At 44.0% G+C, this 21,265-nt stretch overlaps 1 protein-coding gene across 1 annotated transcript in view; it reads right to left on the reverse strand.

Annotated features, from left to right (window-relative positions):
* Nucleotides 1-12,291: 12,291 nt before the first annotated feature.
* loxl2b (lysyl oxidase-like 2b) overlaps nucleotides 12,292-21,265 on the reverse strand; it is a gene marked incomplete at both ends in the record, with an annotated part of 54,158 nt that continues 45,184 nt past the window's right edge. Inside the window, 6 exons of the mRNA XM_083643817.1 lie at nucleotides 12,292-12,362; nucleotides 13,243-13,354; nucleotides 14,869-15,005; nucleotides 15,571-15,686; nucleotides 17,558-17,798; nucleotides 18,962-19,127. Coding sequence (XP_083499943.1) covers nucleotides 12,292-12,362; nucleotides 13,243-13,354; nucleotides 14,869-15,005; nucleotides 15,571-15,686; nucleotides 17,558-17,798; nucleotides 18,962-19,127 — 843 coding nt within the window. The remainder of the gene's footprint in view (nucleotides 12,363-13,242; nucleotides 13,355-14,868; nucleotides 15,006-15,570; nucleotides 15,687-17,557; nucleotides 17,799-18,961; nucleotides 19,128-21,265) is intronic.

The following is a 21,265-nucleotide window of genomic DNA, read 5'->3' on the forward strand; positions in this document are numbered from 1 at the left end:
TTTACTGAGTATTTTTCTGACAACTTTTTAATTTTACTCCCTACACTTTAACACAAATATCTGTACTTTCTACTCACATTTTCAGTAATTCTACAGTCATTTTCAGTTACTTTAGTTTTAATGCATGGCAGACAAATATGATGTAACGTTTGTCTCTCGTCTCGCGCTCCCCCAGCTTTTACGCATTATGTGCACCTTTTTTGTGGAAGAACCATATCGCACAAATTATTATTCAAAGCATTAGTCTTCATACATCTTGGCGGGGATCTTTTAAGTTGAATAGTCTTTGAATTATATTAACTCATTGAGTGCCAAGGACGGACATGTTCGTCATTTCAAATAGTAACGTAGAGTGCCAAGGACGGACATGTTCGTCAATTGCGTTTTTTGACGGTGGGGCGTCGATCAAAGCCTTCTGCCTCTGATGTACAAATATTATAGCTATTGGATGTGTCTAACCTATTTTACAGAACCCTTAGGTGGCGACAGTGCTCTCCACATAACAGAAAGGCAAGGAAAAAACAAAGAAGAAGTCGTTATGGAAACGGAAATCGCATCGCATCCGTATGCATCGATATGCTGAAGCACGTTACTGCAGCTGTGCCTGCAGCAGCCAATCTGCTCCCACAATTGAGCCGCTCCGTGTCGGTTGCGACAGTACATCCGCACATCCACACCGTCGAGTTGTTATTATTCTCAACTGGAAGCATCGTTGCCGGTGACAAACACACGCGGAACGCTGTAAAAAAGCAGGATGTCAAGCACCCTTCACTGTGCGCACAGCAAACTCAGCAGAGAGCCACCACAGACAGGAGGAGGAGTGTGCAGTTGAGGCGAGGCGGGGCGGGGCGGGGGGGGGGGGGGAGGGGGCACGCAGAGCAGCACACACACAACACCCAGACAGACCCAGGCAGCAGGACAGGATTGACAAACGCAAGCCAGAATATCCGATACCCACCAGCAGCAAATCAAAACCAGCAAGAAGCTGCAACCAGCAGCGCACGCAGGGGCCAGCGCTGCTGGTTGTAGCTAAAAATATTATTCTGCCAAACAAAATTCCCTGGCCTAAACTGTTTTATTGAAGGAAATTATTTTTGAGGTGTGACTACATTAGAAAAGATTAGCTTCAGAGTCAGTGATGTGCTTGAAATGATTAATTTCACAAAAGGCCAATTATCTCAGCTTCTAGAAAAAAATTGCTTTTTTTGGATGAATCAAGCTATCTTCTCCGGCTCATAACTAAAGAACGGAAAATGGGATCAATAAACTTTTTTTTGCAGATGATAGAATAGAGTCTCATCGTTCTTTGTGCGTGTTCAGTGTTTACATAGTAATATCACACAATATTCTGTGGGCCTCGAGAAATCACTGAAAACGCTCTGAAACTCTGGCACTGGGAGCGTCCGTTCTCCAAAAGTGGCTGGCACTCAATGAGTTAATATGACGCGAGTTTCTATTAGCGTTGCACAGAAACAGCTGGTAGAAATACTTCTTTTGTACAAGTAACTACCAATACTTAAGTAAAGAATGTGTGTACTTTTCCCATCTCTGTTTATCGATACCGTGTCAAATTACCGTAGGTCAAATGCATGTCGACGGATTACATGTAAGAAACTGAGAACTAGTACTATTAAATCACAGTTATAATGCCTGCTGCTCTAAAATTGAAATTGCTGAACTAGAAAGTTTACCACAAATGGACTAACCCTTCTGATCCAAAATGTATTTGCCACTAGAAAAAGCTTTTTGTTAAGTGTCTAACAGCCCTTAGCCTCAGTTAAACCAGCCACACCTGAACAGTTAACAGGCTATGATTAGACCTCAGTTCTGTTTGACCTTTCGTCTGCTGAGAAACTGCTTTGGAGGGGCACGGTGGCTCAGTGGTAGAGCTGTCGCCTCGCAGTCAGAAGGTCCTGAGTTCGATTCTCGCCTGGGACACTGTGGGCGCTGTGGTTGTGTTCCCCCCATATCTTCAGTGCCTACTGCCCAGGTGGGGTATCTCGTCGTAAGGGCATTTCTGTCTGTGTGGAGTTTGCATGTTCTCCCCGTGCTCCCCCAGGGGGGTTCCTCCGTATATAACCCCCCCCCCACCCCCCCCCCCCCATTAAAAACATGCAGAAGATCAGATCGTCATCGTCATCCGACCAGTGACGACAACATCCGAAGTCGGTCCCCGGGCGCTGTACGAGAAAGCGACCACTGCTCCTGGCCTGCCCCCCGGAGGAAAGGACAAAGCCAGGATGGGTTAAATGCAGAGGACAAATTTCACCGGCCACCATCAGCATGTGTGTGTTGTGGCCCTCCGTGCATGTGTTGATTGTAATCGTGTGACAATAAAGATGGGCTTGTCCGTCTGAAATCGTGATGGGCTTGTCCGTCTGAAATCGTGTTTTCATTCTGGAGAAAACTGACTGAGGCTCGAACCCATGACCTCAAAACTGATGGAGACTCGAACCCGCAAGCTCAATACTGCTGGGCAGTAATCCAACTCTGTGAGCCGCTGTGTCACACTTGGTAGGACAGGTTTTCTCAGAGCTTTTCATTCTTTCGTCTGGGTGTCCATTTTCATCACTCAAACTGACTGAGACTCGAACCCTCAACCTCAAGGTCAAGTCATTTCTGTCAGAGCTTTTCAGTCTTCACTTGAGAAATTCTTCAAAGTCCAAGCTTTCACTGAGGCTCAACCCCAAAACCTCCCAATTGTGGTGTGGCCATAGGTGTCATTTACAATGGGGACATGTCCCCACCACTTTTCAACACAAAGTGACGCCCTACTCAGATGTCAAATATGGTCTGACAGAGAATTGAAAATGTGTAGGAACCCTGAAAAGGCTCTCAGTGCTTTTGACAGTAATGATGATCATCACTGTCCTTTTTGGAAGCACTGTTTTGATCTCGTGCCAGTGGCATCATTGTTACTCCGATTGAGACCACTTTTCCTATGAAGCCCTTCTTCAGCCAAATGTGTTCTTGTCTTTACTGAAGAGGTTCAACATGTTGGACGTGATTTTCTCTCTTTCCATCGTCTGTCTGTCGTTGGCAGAAACTCTGAAAGCGTTAGCTCAGTTTGCTCTGGAAGAACAGCGCCCTCTTCCTGCCCCGTGCCAGAAAGCAATAATCCAGCAGATTTCCCTCCAAATCTGATCGTTGCAAACAAACAGTAATTATACTAATGTCTCAAATCTATTTTAGTATTGATTTATTACTCCGCCAATGGAGTTGGCCCGGAGGTCATGTTTTTGCCCCTGTCTGTCTGCCTGTCTGTCTGCCTGTCTGCCTGTCTGTCTGTCTGCCTGTCCGTCCGTCCGTCTGTCTGTCCACCTGTCTGTCTGTCTGCCTGTCCGTCCGTCCGTCCGTCCGTCTGTCTGTCTGTCTGTCCGTCCGTCCGTCTGTCTGTCTGTCCGCCTGTCTGTCTGCCTGCCTGTCTGTCTGTCTGCCTGTCCGTCCGTCTGTCTGTCTGTCTGCCTGTCTGCCTGCCTGCCTGTCTGTCTGTCTGCCTGTCCGTCCGTCTGTCTGTCCGCCTGTCTGTCTGCCTGTCCGTCCGTCCGTCCGTCTGTCTGTCCGCCTGTCTGTCTGTCTGTCTGCCTGTCTGCCTGCCTGTCTGTCTGCCTGTCCGTCCGTCTGTCTGTCCGCCTGTCTGTCTGCCTGTCCGTCCGTCCGTCTGTCTGTCCGCCTGTCTGTCTGTCTGTCTGCCTGTCTGTCTGCCTGCCTGTCTGTCTGTCTGTCTGTCTGTCCGCCTGTCTGTCTGCCTGCCTGTCTGTCTGTCTGCCTGTCCGTCCGTCTGTCTGTCCGCCTGTCTGTCTGTCTGTCTGCCTGTCTGTCTGCCTGCCTGTCTGTCTGTCTGTCTGTCCGCCTGTCTGTCTACCTGTCTACCTGGCTGCCTGCCTGCCTGTCTGTCTGTCTGTCAACAGGATATCTCAAAAGGCTGAACGGATTTGCACAAAACTTGTTAGAAAAGTAGGTCATGGGCCAACTTAGAACTGATGAACTTTCAACGCCCACTAGCCAAAAGGGGGCGTGGTGATGGGTGTGGCCAACCACAAAAAAGGCGCCAAAATTCCAAATAAGTTCATGTAACTACACTATGGCAGTGGAGCTTAGTTCTCAAATGTTTTCACATGAGGGACCCCTAAACTGACAAAGGTTAGACCACGGACCCCCATTTGATAGGATTTCGTCCCACGGTCAACCCATATGATAATAAGATTGATGCTTTTAGATGTTTTATTACAGAAAGTGTATAAAACACATGACCAAAATAGTCATTGTGTTACCTATGAATTAAATTATAGCTAAAATAAATTACCCCCCTTTTAGCTAGGGACCCCCTGGAACCCCCTCAAGGACCCCCATTTGAGAAGCACACACTAGAGTTCCTCTAGTTGATGTTAGAATGTTATATTCTTCTTTATCTTGGCATTATTCCTTTTTCATGAGGCCTTTATACTCTCAAACATCGATGAGTGGGTTCCATCTGCAGTCCCTTAGTTTTCAGTTTGACCTATGCACCCAAAGATCCTATTTCACCTTGAACCTGGAGTAGAGTAGCAGAGCCTTTTATGGGCCTTTCTGCAGAAATCCAATCCTCTAATTGTCTTACCTGAGAGCAATCTGATTTCTGGTGTGGTTTCTTCTGTGCCACAAGAGGCTAAAAATCAGAACGTCCATTCTAATGTGTAAATGCAACTAAGCTGAAGTCCAGAAACATTCCCAGGCAGACCCTGGGGGAATATAAATATTTAATAAATATAACAGACCTGAGAAAATATAACCTGTTGATTTTCGCTCAAAGCTACTCCCCTGTGTTGTCCCACTGGTCATGGAGCTTCTGGAATATCATGGAATCTAGAGAGGTGTACTCCAGGAAATCAGAGGATTTGATGAATTCTCTTGGGAATTCAGGGGATATCAGGACATTTTTACAAATGGGTCATAAAATGGGTTCCTGGTTTGAAGCTCGCTCCTCCGGGCAGCGTGTTGAACAGGGTGGGAATTACACGGTGCCATGGAGACCATGGCCTCCGTTGCCCCTCCCACTGTCCGTGACGTTCTGAGATCCCTAAGGCCACCTTGGCAGTGCCCTGCTACCAGCCTGCTACTGTCAGTTGCTTTAAAAGTGTCAGTGGTCTCAGTTTAATGTAGCCTGTACTATGCAAAGGATGTGCACTTGGCTGATTTTAACACACATTTCAGAGAAATCGCTCTTCACGATGTCAATAGAGCAATGGCCTTTGTGCCCTAAAAAAAAAGGACACCGAACCCCCCAACTGCTCCCTGCCAGCAGTTGGCGCCGTCGGTGGGTGGATGTCTGCGTGAATGGGCGAACGTAGACATCACTTTGGCGCTATATAAATCCAGTCCATTTACCATTTACCATGTGTTTTACAACGTGTTTCACACTCTGGCCTTGCTTCCATTCGCTCCTGCTGCCCCTTTATAAGAAGACATCAAGACAGTCTTTTCCGCAATAAATTCCAGGGAACCGCTGGGGTTTGTGAAGCGGTGCCACAGCTTCCACGACCAAATGAAACATCGTTTCATTTCGCCTCTTCTCTTCCACGTGGCCTACTGGATACGGTTGGATCAGAAGACTGCAGGATTCAAGTCCCTTTGTGGCTTTCGAGTTCAGCCATTGCAGAGGTTTCTATAGCCCTCTCACTCGTGCTGCTGTCAGCAGTGTGAAGCCTTGTAGAAATCAGATGATGAAGGTGAGCTCATGTCAACTCAGAAGCAGCTCAGCAGAATAAGCAGCTGGTTTATCTTCACTATACCTGACACAGTCTGCGGGTTGGTTCAATCCCTGATCAGTGAGAAGTGTTCTTGTTAAGATGCGATGCAGTTTCAGAGGCTGTTTCCACCCTGACAAGAATAAGCAGGGAGAAATTCAAATGTTGTCTGTGGCCCTAATGTGTATTTACGGTAATTTGGGGATCCACGAGATGAAAAAACAACAAACATGCCTCCGGCTGCATTTACACAGATTACATGCGGTTTTTCCGTGTTTACATAGCTGCTGCGAGGAGAGCACGTTTGTGCCACTGAGGGTTCCGAATCCAGTCTGGTGCTCCCTGTGTAAACGCGGCCTTGGCGGGAGATGCTGTCCATCTGTCGGGTACCCAGAGATGGGAGGTAACTAAGTACAAATACTTTGTTACTGCACTTAAGTAGGATTTTACGGTATCTGTCCTTTACTGCGTATTTATTTTTTCTGACTACTTTTTACTTTTACTCCATACATGTTATCACAAATGTTTGTACTTTCTACTGTTTACATTTTCAAAACAGGCTAGTTACTTGATTTACTGCACGACAGACAAAAACTATGTAACGTTTGTCTCTCTTGTCTCGTGCTCTCCCAGCTTTCACGCATTTTGTGCACCTTTTAGTGGAAAAACCAGATCATACAAATGATTAGTCAAAGTATAGTCTTTATACATCTCAAAACGTGTGTAGGGGTTGTTTTAATTTTAATAGTCTTTCGAAGTATATTAAGATGACGTGAGTTTCAGTTAGCTTTGCATAGAAACAGCCGGTAGAAATACTTTTTTACTTTATTACATTTCAGCAGTGTTGGGCAAGTTACTTTCAAAATGTAATATACTACATATTACTAGTTACTTTCAATTGAATGTAATAAGTTACTTTACAATATTACTGTCTGTGTAGAGTAACTTGTTACTTATTATTTGTTATTGTCATCTATAGTGGTTATTTGCATAAGAACACACAATTTGATTAGGAAATGATTGTATCTTTATTTAAATATGCGCTTTGATGGAAAAAAGTAACTCAATTTGTAACTTGTGTTACTTGACAAAGTAACTGGTATAATATTACTGAAATCCTATTTGTAATAAGTTATATTACTGAGTTACTGCTAAAAGTAAGATATTACATGTAATATGTTACTTTTGTAATGAGTGACCCCAACACTGCATTTCAGAGGCTGTACTTTTTTTTAAACTTTTACTGTAGAATAAACAAGTTGAATCAGTACTGCTTTTACCAGTCTATTTTTTTTACGCAAGTAATTGCACTTATACTTAAGTAAAGAAAATACGTGTACTTTTCACATATCTGCGCAAACGGTGGCTTGGGGGGGAGAGTGACCTTCTGGGTCCTAGCTCCTCCTGTGTAAGTCAACTGAAGTTGACACTGCACATTGCCCAAACAGGAGAATGTCTGGCCCTGCTCCAACATCCACAGCTACTCTTCTCCCACAGAGAAACAGCCATCATTTAGAGACCGCACAAAGACTCAGAGTAGCTTAGTGACTCAGTTCTCAATTACTGTACTTATGACAACGGTAATTCATTGGCTTTATGGTCTATTGGATGTACTCCGGCGTTGAAAAAAATAGATATAATTGGACTTTACTGTAAACATGCCTCCTCTCTGCCAGCCTGTAGGGCTTTGAAAGGAGATCTGTGGCAAATGGTGAAAGGGAAGATGTGTTTGTATGGTGAAATAGTGCTCCCATTGTTTTGGTCAAGGAGGCTTTCAAGTCAAAGCGAACAGTTAATTGTAACTCACTTCTACTTTTCTTTTTTTTTAAGAGAGGGGAAAACACTGTAATGTCGTTTTCTGGCCACCGGAGGGCAATCTTAGACCATTTCAGGATCAGTATATGTACCACAGTAAAACTATGTGGCAGTCTCTAAAATGTGGGTTATCAGTAAGGCCTTTCATTAAATACTAATAATATCAGTCAGTCAAGATGTCATCCAGCTCTGATGTCATGGAGGTTCCTCTCTGACCACAGCTACAGAAACACAAGTCTATTAAAACCTGACATTTGATTTCCTGTGCATCATTCAGTGCACTATTAGCTGAAGTGTTCAATCATTTGGTCTTAAATGACTAAACACTGATTTAGTATGCCCCACAGAATTACCCCCGTTAGAGGTGGAAACACACATTTTGCTGTGGAAGTTGTAAGTTATACGTGGCTATACATGACAAAATCAAATGTTTTGATTTCACATAATTGCCATGCCTTAGTTGGTAGACAAATAAATATGTCATGAGATATATATATATACATTTATATATGTATGGCGGCTTTAGCTCAGGAGGTAGAGCGGGTCGGCCAATGATGCAAGGGTTGGCGGTTCGATCCCCGCTCCCTCCCAGCTGCTGTCGCTGTGTCCTTGGGCAAGACACTTAACCCTCCTTGCTCCCGATGGTGTGTAGGCACCCTGCGTGGCAGCCTGCCGCCATTGGTGTATGAATGGGTGAATGTAGACTATCTACTGATTGTAAAGCGCTTTGGATAAAAGCGCTATATAAATGCAGGCCATTTACCATTTACCATTTATACATATATATATATATATATATATATATATATACACACACACACAGAGTGTGGGCGATGCTGAAAACAAGCACACATGCACAGAAAAATCCTTCCTCAAATATATAATAAAAATGTAAATAAAAAATCCATACTGCAGCAGAGATGTGGTTGCTTCATAACTCAGACCTTTATTATAGTTTAACACACAAAGCACGTCGTCTTCTTACAGGTACACTCGATTCAAGTATACCGTTAGTATAACGTTCAGCTGATCAGCACGTAATGCACCCTCAGAAAACAGAGGATCAGTTGGATAGCACCATTATAAAAAAAAAAAGTACACTAAAACAACATTCACACATATTATTGAACAAAAGTAAAGTAAAACAAAAAAAGGAATACAAATTCTAAAATCCCTGACTGTTACGACAATAAGTTACTAATGTGTTGATTCGTTGGAAATGGAGAGAAAGGAGGAACTGATCTTAAAACAATATGTGGCTGGTCCTAGTGCTTTCTCAGCGATGAGACGCGATCTCGCTGTGCCACAACATTGTTGTTTAGGGATGCATAATATCCGCACATCATCGGTATCGGCTGACGTCGGCATCGGCCTGAAACTAATATTTCTGCCGATATGACAGGGCGATAAAATGATGCTTTGATTATGCCCAAATGCTCAGTTTTGTTTGAAGGAAAATGTTAGAAAAATCAAAATATGGCATGTTTTACATGACCTAATTTGAAGTTGTTTCCTTATTTTGCCCAGTGAATGTGACGTGTACATTTTTAAACGCATTGTATTTATGTCTGCATCATGATAAGAGTAACATTAGCCATAATAATGTGTTAATTCCACTACAGGAGAGGCTTGATGTTCTCTGAAATTAGGTGGGGGAAAAGGTGCCATATCAGCATCAGCAATCGGCCAAAGGAGTTGGAAAATATCGGCATATCGGATATCGGCAACAACAACAACAAAAATTCAATATCATGCATCCCTAGTGTTGTTAGTCCCATGGTGCAGGACAGTCCAGTGAAAAGTAGTGAATTTTCATTCATATATACAGTATATATACAGTATATAGAGTCTATATTATAGACTGAACTGTCCTAGCTAGGCTCAGCATAGGTGTCTAAGCGCTGCCATTTGGTCACAGTCTCATTTCAAAGCATTTAGACACGAGGGACTAGTTTCATGGGAGATACCAAAAACAACAAAAAATACGATTCTATTACCTACAAAATGAAAGACTAGCGATGCTACACCTAATGGCATGTACTAGCTAAGAATGTGGGCAGTTGCTGTAGGCATTTAGGTGTGTGTGTGTGTGTGTGGGGTGGGGGGGGGTGGTGAGGTCACATATCAGCTTCTAAAGGGAAACATGCTACACGTCATAAATAGGAAACACAATATCAGAACAAGGCGATATCTGGGATTTCAATGTTGATCTTGGCTCATCTTGAATAAGCTACTGACCAAATTCCAATATCATGTTCTTCACTAACAGTGCACATATAAGGTGATGTAAAAGGAGAATTCGCTCTTTCCCACGTGGTTCCTAGAGCAGATCGGATCAAGAGAACGCTCCGAATTACGAAGGGAATTGAACGCACCGCAGGGAGCTTTTAGGGTAAAGCTTCAGCCTGGGTAGATTAACCTTACAGCTAAAGCAAACTGGTGATGGGGGGGGGGGGGGTTGCATAGATGAATTTGTGAATAAGATGCTGGGTGGGGGGAGGGGGTGCTCCAACACCTCTGGATGTAAAAGCCACGTGGACTATTGAAATTAACTTTTTCCCACACAGTCGATTACCTTAGTTTACAATATTCTCAGGCAATCCGCAGACATTCAAACTCAAAGAGTCTTCTCAAAGAACGGCAGCAGAGTTGTAACCTAATGAGGGTGGTATTGTTTCCACAACAAGACATGTGGGAAAACAATACCGCCCTCACCTGGCAGAGTCAGGTTGTGCAATTCAAAAGAAGACACACTCGTGGTAACATTCTCAAATATTCTGCTGAAATATATCCGTTTCCCACGGGGGGGTTTATTTCCTCACTTATTAAAAAAGAAAAAAGATCTATAAGTCAGAGGGGGATATAGGCAGCTTTGCCGTAACCCCGCCCACCTCCCTGGTTAAGATTACAACTTGGTGCACATTAGAGGATTTTCAAATCCTAACAGATTTTAAAAATGTGGAAGGCCACAGACATAATGACAAATTGAACCGATTTCTTAACATTGTAATGGTAAGACCGGACCGCACACACCAGACGTCAAGATGCAGGACCACACACGTGGCGTTTACTAAACCATTTCAGAGTGGCCATTCCAGGGACTTTGCTCCGGTTGGTTGACGCTTCGCGGTCAGCTACAGGAGAGGTTTCCACCTCAACACACGTCCAAACACGAAAGGCCGATTATCTCCTCCCACATCAAAGTAAATTTGCCAGAAAAGTCAGTGGCTTTCTTTTCCTCTGGCTACATACAGTACTTCCACATGGCTTTATTATGCAGAATGACGGCTTGGGCGTGGCTCCGGTTGGTGACGCTTCACGGTCAGCTCGCTCTCATTGGCTATTGCGGGTTTCTGCATCGGCGTTCCTTTCACACTACAACTTTCAAGTCGTAAACATGTTTGATCTTTACGATTCGAAATCGGGGAGACTCCGATCAAGTCGGTAACGTTGAGATTATGTCTGTAAAAAAACCCTCACACTACGGGACGATTTGGGAAGTTAATTGTTCAGACCATCCTCGAGTCGGGAATGCCCCCGCGATTGTCGGGAGGGCCGAATCAGACCCAAAATCTGCCCAACTATCCTCTAGTCTGGTGCCAGTTTAGGCTGTAGCTCCCTCTGTTTGGGAGGTGGGAGGGGCCAGTTTAAGGCTGTAGCTCCCTCTTTTTGGCAGGTGGGAGGGGCCAGTTTAAGGCTGTAGCTCCCTCTGTTTGGCAGGTGGGAGGGGCCAGTTTAAGGCTGTAGCTCCCTCTGTTTGGCAGGTGGGAGGGGCCAGTTTAAGGCTGTAGCTCCCTCTGTTTGGCAGGTGGGAGGGGCCAGTTTAAGGCTGTAGCTCCCTCTTTTTGGCAGGTGGGAGGGGCCAGTTTAAGGCTGTAGCTCCCTCTGTTTGGCAGGTGGGAGGGGCCAGTTTAAGGCTGTAGCTCCCTCTGTTTGGCAGGTGGGAGGGGCCAGTTTAAGGCTGTAGCTCCCTCTGTTTGGCAGGTGGGAGGGGCCAGTTTAAGGCTGTAGCTCCCTCTGTTTGGGAGATGGGAGGGGCTTCTGCTGGGGGAAGGGAGGTGGGGGGAGGGGGCTGCTGCCTGGGTGAAGGGGGTGAAACAAAAAAGAGGGGCTTGACGCCGGACCAGGCCGGCAGTGGAGGTCCAGCACAGAGGGGGCGGGGCCAGGCCGGCAGTGGAGGTCCAGCACAGAGGGGGCGGGGCTAGGTCAGCAGTGGAGGTCCAGCACAGAGGGGGCGGGGCCAGGCCGGCAGTGGAGGTCCAGCACAGAGGGGGCGGGGCCTGCCGGCAGTGGAGGTCCAGCACAGAGGGGGCGGGGCCAGGCCGGCAGTGGAGGTCCAGCACAGAGGGGGCGGGGCCAGGCCGGCAGTGGAGGTCCAGCACAGAGGGGGCGGGGCTAGGTCAGCAGTGGAGGTCCAGCACAGAGGGGGCGGGGCCAGGCCGGCAGTGGAGGTCCAGCACAGAGGGGGGCGGGGCCAGGCCGGCAGTGGAGGTCCAGCACAGAGGGGGGCGGGGCCAGGCCGGCAGTGGAGGTCCAGCACAGAGGGGGGCGGGGCCAGGCCGGCAGTGGAGGTCCAGCACAGAGGGGGCGGGGCTAGGTCAGCAGTGGAGGTCCAGCACAGAGGGGGCGGGGCTAGGTCGGCAGTGGATCCAGCACAGAGGGGGCGGTCGGTCGGTGGGGTCGCAGATAGACGAGTCTCTCCGCAGGGGGAGCAACCGGTCTGGCTCCTCTCCTCTCCTCTCGCTGGCCTTTACCTGTGGGTCACCTGGTTGTTGAGGAGGCCGGGGAAAGTCTGCTCTGACTCAGTGCTTAATGAGCCACCTAGGAGAGAGGGAGGGAGTGCGGGGGGGGGGGGGGGGAGACGTGAAAGAGCATTCGGACCACAGCCGCACTTTGTCTGTTGCTATGAATCCTGGGTTTTATCTCTAAGCCCATAATGGCAGGACGCAACTGAAGATGACAACACTTGCTAAGGCTACCAGACCTATAGTGCATTATAACATTATAATGGCACTCACATATTATGTACAATGTGGCTACTTACCAAAGATATGAATCATTTTACAGACAATTTTAATGTATAATGAGTTCAATAATCAATCATCAGCAAACAAGCTAAATAAGTGATATGATTTATTGTCAGAAATAAATAACTCAGTTCATTGGCCAATCAGAATAGAGCTTTCAACAAAGGATAAGGATTTATAAAGCCTTGTAATCTCACTAGTATAATAAGGGGCAGGGATCCCGCACGCGTGCTAGAAATAAGCTTGCGACCTAGAAATGAGCACGCAATATATTTCTAGTTGTAATAAGACTTGTAATTAATTTCAAATTATATACTGTATATAATGTTTTATGAGTGGGTTGATCAAATGCATCAGTAACCATGTGTTCTTACAATCTTGGTCATAAACATTATGAATGCCTTATGACTGCCCTATAGCCATAGAAAGTGCTATCAAACTAAATCTGTGCACCACAGTGCAGGTGGCTTATTCATGAGATGTAGAATTCTGTGTAATTCAGTCAAAGCTAAGCTGTTATCTTTACATTTTAAATTGACAATGTTTAGAGCAACTTGCAACAAGTGCAACAGTAGGAGAAGTTTGACTTCCTAGATCGCCGACAATAGAGGGAACAAACAGTAAAAGGTACAACAACGGCAATAGATGTAACAAATATATTCCTTGAGACGTACCATTATGGCAGCTGTACATCCACACGCGATGGCCGTCATATCGACATCTGCATTTCATGATGTTGTTGGTGTAGTCCGTCTCTGGCACTTCATAGTTGGGATTGATAACAATCTGTGAGCGAGAAGACATAGAGGATGACTCATCATCAACATACAGCCAATATAGAGAGAGCAATACATATCAAACTAGAAGACACACAGAGGATGACTCATCAACATACAGCCAATATAGAGAGAGCAATACATATCAAACTAGAAGACACAGAGGATGACTCATCAACATACAGCCAATATAGAGAGAGCAATACATATCAAACTAGAAGACACAGAGGATGACTCATCAACATACAGCCAATATAGAGAGAGCAATACATATCAAACTAGAAGACACAGAGGATGACTCATCAACATACAGCCAATATAGAGAGAGCAATACATATCAAACTAGAAGACACAGAGGATGAGTCATCAACATACAGCCAATATAGAGAGAGCAATACATATCAAATTAGAAGACACAGAGGATGACTCATCAACATACAGCCAATATGCAATACATATCAAATTAGAAGACACAGAGGATGAGTCATCAACATACAGCCAATATAGAGAGAGCAATACATATCAAACTAGAAGACACAGAGGATGACTCATCAACATACAGCCAATATAGAGAGAGTAATACATATCAAACTAGAAGACACAGAGGATGACTCATCAACATACAGCCAATATAGAGAGAGCAATCAAACTAGAAGACAGAGGATGACTCATCATCAACATACAGCCAATATAGAGAGAGCAATACATATCAAACTAGAAGACACAGAGGATGACTCATCAACATACAGCCAATATAGAGAGAGCAATACATATCAAACTAAAAGGGCACTCAAAGAACACAGACCTCCCGCCACCTAAGGCCCGCTATTACCCACTATTATTGCGTGTTCGTGTTGTTATTGCGTGAGTCGGATCCGGATCCTCTCCAAAATGTAATGGGTTTGGCTACATGCTACATGCTACTAAGTTTCATGAAAATCAGGCCAGTAGTTTTTCAGTAATCCTGCTGACAAACAAACCTCCTTGGAGGTAACTATCCAACAATAAGACCAAAATGAATGATACAAGACAAACATAGATGGTTGCATGAGGTTAAAAAAAGATAGAAAGGTCCAAGGCACTCTTCTGGCATAAAGTAAAAAGGCTTTATTTACTTTAGATGGCTATTTCATTTAGAAAGGTTTAAAAACATAGCTAGTGCATGTTAAAAGAGCTGGGACATGACCCACGCGTAGCGGCACAAACAGCCTTCTTCAGGGTATGGCCACCAGCACAAGGTGAACTCACAGGTAATGATACAAAAAGCAGCCACTAGATGGCTCTACAATGTATATAGCAGAAAACCAAACATAATGCAGAGAATATAGAATATGGAAAACAAATGAAAAATGTATCTTCAGACAAGACATAGATGGTTGCATGTTCCAAAATGTCACTGTGTTGTAAGAAAAGGCCTCGATGCAACTAATACGTTTCACGGACAGATTTTCAAATACTCTTCAGTTACAGAAGAGTAAGTGTTCTGTAACTGAAGAACAACACAGCGAGGGAGGGAAGGCTCACCTGGAAAATGTAATCCCCGGGTTTGATGTCGGTGATGTCGACCCACTGGCAGTCGATGTCGTGCCTGTAGGTGTCCCAGCAGCCCACAGTGATGCCCTGCTCTCCAAAGTTGGCACATTCGTACTTCTTCTCAATACCTGAAAAAAATAAGAAGAAAAATATTGAAAATACGATTATTTGAAGGCATACATTTAAAAGTACATTTATTTAAACTGAAGAAGGAATCTGGGTGCTCGGAGTCCTCTCTGGACTTCACTACAGCTGTGCAACAATCTCTGACACTGGGGACAAAACACAAATTCTTAAGGAATGGAGGTTTCCCTCTTCACCCTCTTTCCAATTGTGGTTGATGGACATGATCTCTGTTATACGGACGGAGAGACTCAGGTTCCTGAGAACCAACTCACTTAGAAAATGTCTAACCCGTTTTTAGTCTACCTCGATGAGGTTAGGGGGCGACGGGTGACTCGCCCGGCTGGTTTCCTATAGACCCCTTGCCGTGAGATCCCAAATACATCGCTTACAAGCACATAAGCAGCTTACGTGGCGGGTAGCACCACTGGCATATTGAATGTTCATTATGTTGTATGTTTTTGTTTCTTCTCTTTTCTTGTGTCTGTTTTGTTTTGTTTATGTTCTATAAAAAATTGAAAATAAAATATTGGGGGGAAAAAAGAAGGAATGTGGGTTATGGGTCCTCACCCTCATCACACTCGGAGTCCTCCAGGCAGAAACTGGCTTTGTGTCCTTCTGCCACCTTGGTGCCATTGAGACTGAACAGGTCGTAGTGGGTGAACACCTCCATGCTATGATAGTGCCTGCATGACAGATGGGAAAATACAAGAAGTTTACAAACCTAAAAGTACAGTCTATGTACCCGAAAGTCCAACAACAACATTTGGACTGCAAATCGTTTTTGCAGTGCCACGTGTAAATCCCCCCCAAACGTTCTTGGAGATGGATTGATTTTGTGAGTACACGCTGTCAGCGTCTAGCTGATCAGGATGAGGTGCCAGAGGTTTGATGTACTGTATGCAGGAGCCATCCGTCCTGTGAAGCTGCTGCTCCTCCAGTGGATGCAACATCCAGGACTTTTTTTTCCCAGCTGCAGCTTTAGTGTATAGCACACAGTTGATTACAGAGCAGGGAACGTATGCAATGGAAAAGTGTCTCCAGGAACAAGTCATCACCGGGGTGGAATCATCTTTTTTTCCTCAGGTCTCATTTGAGCAAATTATATCAGTTTTTATGTGGTGAATTACCAAATAACCCAGTGCGTATTGTTGAAGCATTTTCTGTAAAGCTAAATGACATTTAAGAATAGAAGAAGTGTGTTATATTAAAACGTCTGTGTTGAACATGTTTTACGAGTCCAGCTGGGGAATACAGTGGAAGCTACAGTAGCCTAATTGCATCTTGGCGGATCAAAGCTTTGGATGCACCGTGGCCCGCGGCCTTGAGGGCGATAACGGGCAGGTGTGGGTTTAATAAAACCGCACCTGCGATGACGAAACGCCAGAAACGCCAGAAACGTCTCACAGGTCCCCCTCCCTCCACCCAGAGAGCCACTTTGACTACGTGGCATTATGAAATTACGTCATTTTGCAACGTTGCTTCAGCCACTACATAAAACATGAGACAACAAACTCTCTGATTGGTTCAAACTAGAAAGGGGCCGGGATTAAGAAGAGACCCAGCCCATCAGATATGATATAAAAAGGAAGTCTGCCCCCGGGGGTTGACTTGGGTTTATTGGTTGTATTGCCTGCTCAATAAACTCTATTGCATCGGACTTTGCCTGCATCCAGTGCTTTCTTCAAAGACCTCATTCTGACATCAGTGGTTTTGATTACAGTATTTTTGGTCAAGTGAAACCTACGGACATATATATATATATATATATATATATATATATATATATATATATATATATATATATATATATATATATAAATGTATATATATATATATGTATATATATATATACATATATATATGTATATATATATACATATATATATCATATATATATTTATATATATCATATATATATATATATATATATATATATATATATATATATATATATATATATACTGTATATATATAAATGTATAAAATGTGTTATATAAAAATAGTTTTACTTGGTCAAACCAAACGGTTCAGCTATATTTAGAATCAGGAGAGACCATAGAACATTTCACTCGGACCAAAACTTAAAAAAAACAACATTGAAAAAATATTTTCTTTAAACCCGCCTTTTTAAATGTTTTGGTCCTAGTCAAATGTTATGTGATCTCTCCCGTTTCTAAATAGATCTGAACCGTTTGGTTTGAACAAGTAAAACTATTTTTATAAGCATTTTACGAAATGTCGATGGGAAAATAAATGGCGGATGAAAATCTCTGGTGCAGTGCGGAAGCAGGAAGTGACGTTGCACTTTGGCTCTCTATTGTGCTGTGTTACACTTATTTACTAAGATTAAGTTTTTTTTTTTAAGTATCAAAAGAACTTCCATTTCTATTCTTGCACAAAATATATAAATTCAAGCACTTTCAATGTCTATTTTTCTATTTTCCAAATCTTTCCAGGCCTTGATTTTTTTTTTCTAAAGTTCACAAACGTGCAAGGATTTCAAGGATCCGCGAGAGCCCTGGAAGAAATGGTGCTTGTAAGCTGTGGTACCGACCTGTGGCAGTCGTGCCACACCCAGGAATGGCGGCCGGCTTTGGGCCTGAAGTCGGACATGCCGTTGTTGTGGATCTGGGAGGAGAAGCGCAGCAGGCGGCGGTAGGAGGTGGCCGGCGTGTTGGCGGAGGTGGTGGACAGACAGTTCTCCTCCTGGGCACACTGCAGCATGAACATGGGCCTGTCCTCCATGTAGGTGGTCTGCTCCACCGCCTGGGGGTTCAGCACCAGGTCAGGAGCCGCTGCAGGGCCAGGCACACAGACACATTTGTTTAGGAATATGGGGACACGCTTTTCACTAGGGACGTAAACCATAGGAATCTTCACAGTACAACACGGTACGGCAGTGGTTCCCAAACGGCGTGCTGTGGCACACTTGTGTGCCGTGAGGCAAGGCCCGGGTGTGCCGTGAGATTTTGTGACAACCAGGGGTTAAAATGAACTGCCATGGGGACATCAACTAAAAGGGGAATCAGACAGCTATAGATTTATTATAAAACATATACAATTATGTCACTATTCTAACTGTTTAAACCTTGAAATTGCATGCAAAAGGCCCCAAAACACTATTAAAAAATTATTTTATTTTGAGATTAATGGACTATTCCTTCTCTAGTGGAGTTTAGCCTGCATGCGCTCAGCACTTGCAGCCAGACTCCTCGAGTGGAGTGGAGTGCATACCGACACACATGGTCATAGGGAAGCATTAACTTCTCCAGGTAACGCGGTGCAATTCAACACATCAAACAGTTTAACAGTGTGGTCAGGGCACAAGGGGGGTGGGGTGGGGGTCAAAAGCAATCATTTTACTTTCACTTTTGTTACTTTCACTAATGTTTTCCTATCACACGGCGCACTGACACTCTCCCTTCCAAACCCGCATCATGAAAACAGAGAAAGAGAATGATGATGATATGAGGGGAAAAAACTTCAATGAAGAGGGTCAACTAGCAGCCTATTGTCAGTGGGTCAGACAGCACAGATGGCAGAGTAACAGGTGGATGGATGGAAAGGTAGGTCAGAGAATAGGTCAGATAAGAAACTGACAGGTTTAATAACAGAATGTAAATTGCTCTGTTATATTCTGATTAAACAATTCATTTGATTGATTAAATGGTATGTTGCTGCTTTGATGTAATTTTACAAAGTTTCAAATGAATTATTGAATGATTGTTAATATGTATATGTATATAATAATAATAATAATAATAATAATAATAATAATAATAATAATAATAATAATAATAATAATAATAATAATATAAATAAAAAGCATTTACAGACTATTTTGCATGGATATGAATACAGGTGTGCCTTGAGATTTTGGTGTGCCTTGGCCACAGAAAAGTTTGAAAACCACTGACCTAGTGCAACTTGAACAATAGGAGTTTTGTCTTTGTCTTACTCTCTGAGCAGGACACTCCAGCAGCATTGCGCCCCCCTCCTTTAGCACAGGTGAGGTGCGCTCCGTGGTGCAGGCAGTGGGACAGAGACATCTCGGTCCCGGAGCAGCGGACCCCGCTCATCACCACAGCGTCTGCACTCACCTCCCCGGGCCAATACCACGTCTCCTGTGGACAAGACATCACACACGCTTTACAACCAGCTTGTCTTAGGATTAGATCCATATCCTTATATATCCATATATTATATAAAATAACCTACTTCGAATAATCATTTGTGTCTGAGGGTTTTTCCGCACAAATCTTTTTTAGATGATCCTGTTAAAATCCTTAAAATGACTCCCCCTCTTTCTCCCTCATTTAAAAATCCAAAGCAACAAATCAGGGTGATCTAGAACCTAACTAACCTAACGGACATTCTCACTCCCAACTCATGACAAAGTGACGACAAGGGTTCCTGACCGATCTGCAGTATATGACGAGTTGGGCGTGAGAATGTGTTGGGGGATTTAACTGCTGAATACTGGACAGGGATTTATTTATTTATTCGCATTAGTATTAATATTATGCTGGGTTTCAATGGAGAGTCTAACAATTCTGGAGAAAACACCAAATGAGTGCATTTTCTTTTATGTCTGGGCATGAAAATGGTGAAATTTAAAGATATGGAATGTACAAAAAAAAACAGCTCTAATCCAAAAATGGTTATCATCATCATCAGCTTTCAAAAACCCATATTGGTCGAGCCGTAGCTACAGTGTGTGGCAGGAAACCTGCTTTTCTGCTCCATTAGCCACAGTAGTTGATGCTGTACATTCCACAATCCACCAAGACCACAAGTCACATTTCCAAATACAATAATGCCATCTCCAAATGATGATGCATCACCTGCAATAACTGGCTGGAAGAGAAAGCGAACTTTGCAGCCTCAGCAAAAAACCTTCAAGCGTGCAGCTGCTGCTATTTCCCCGCCCCGCTCCTAATGAATCTTTCACTGATTCATTGGAGCCATTTGGCACCTTTTTGGAGGAAAACAGCGTGGGCACTTTCAAAGGGTCCATGAATTGTTGTAGAGAAAAGCGATTTCCCATGCTGACCACTAGAGGGTGCACCCTGTCCACTTACAGAACGTTGGGTGTGCCAAATGAAAATCCAATATTTTGAACTTGAATTGGATGCGTGGTCAAAGCTATTTTATGTTATGGCCAAGCATAACAAGCAGCCAACAGCAAGGGCAAACAGCAGCAACAAAATTATATTATTATATAATGGAACCGCTGGGTAAAGAGATGAGCCTGGCAGACACTGTTTTATCATCATAAATGCCAAGTTTCATGTTGATTCATTTCATAATTTAAAGGCACGCTCATTACAATAGAAAGCACGTCTCTTCCCTGCCTCGAGCGAAACCTGACATCCCATAATCATCCGAAAATCATTCTTTTACTATTTCCACTCATAAAGCTCCGCGGCTCTGCAAACACTTGGAAAGGCGTTAGGGGTGCAGGCAGGCGCCTCTGCTATTACTGTGATCACGGGTGCACTGTAAACGCTGCTTAAAACGCCCAGGTCTTCCCTGTTGAAGGAGAAGGGCTCTTTATCCTAACGTGTTACAGGTGTAAACAGTTAACGGAGGTAACAGTCCTTCACAGCAGATGGCCGTCTGTCACGCCTAGCAACTAGCAACACACGGAAGCAGTGCCGAAATGGTCAGAAAGCTGACGTGCATTATTTGAGAAAGCTAAGCAAAGCACACAACAAGCTGTTTCTTTATGATTACCTTGTGCCAATAAGTAACTGCATCAATGCTGCCGAGACAAGTTTCTGTGCATTTATTGTACTTGGCAAGTCAAGTCATTTGGATTCACTTTCAAAGATCAAATGATCAGTAAAGGCTGTTGGGGTGTGTGTGTGTGCTGGGTGTGTGTGTGTGTGTGTGTGTGTGTGTGTGTGTGTGTGTGTGTGTGTGTGTGTGTGTGTGTGTGTGTGCTGGGTGTGTGTGCTGGGTGTGTGTGCTGGGTATATGTATGTTGTGCAAGAACAGATGTTCTTTTATGTCGAATGACTTTGTTTTTTATCTCTGTTGTCAGATTGTTTTATGTGTTGATTGTTGGAGCATGCGATGCAAGATCCATTTTCGTGTAACAGACAATAAAGTCTTATCTTATCTTGTCTCGTCTTAAAAAAGAATAGTCAAGACTGCTGGCTGAGGAGTTGAAGAAGTAGGTTCTCTAGCCTGCTAACAACAGAAGCATCAAATCCACATGCATAGATCTTAAAGTATAAGCTGACTCTGCCAGACGGGG

Source organism: Poromitra crassiceps, assembly GCF_964638095.1.
Source record: "Poromitra crassiceps genome assembly, chromosome: 10".
NCBI lineage: Eukaryota > Metazoa > Chordata > Actinopteri > Beryciformes > Melamphaidae > Poromitra > Poromitra crassiceps.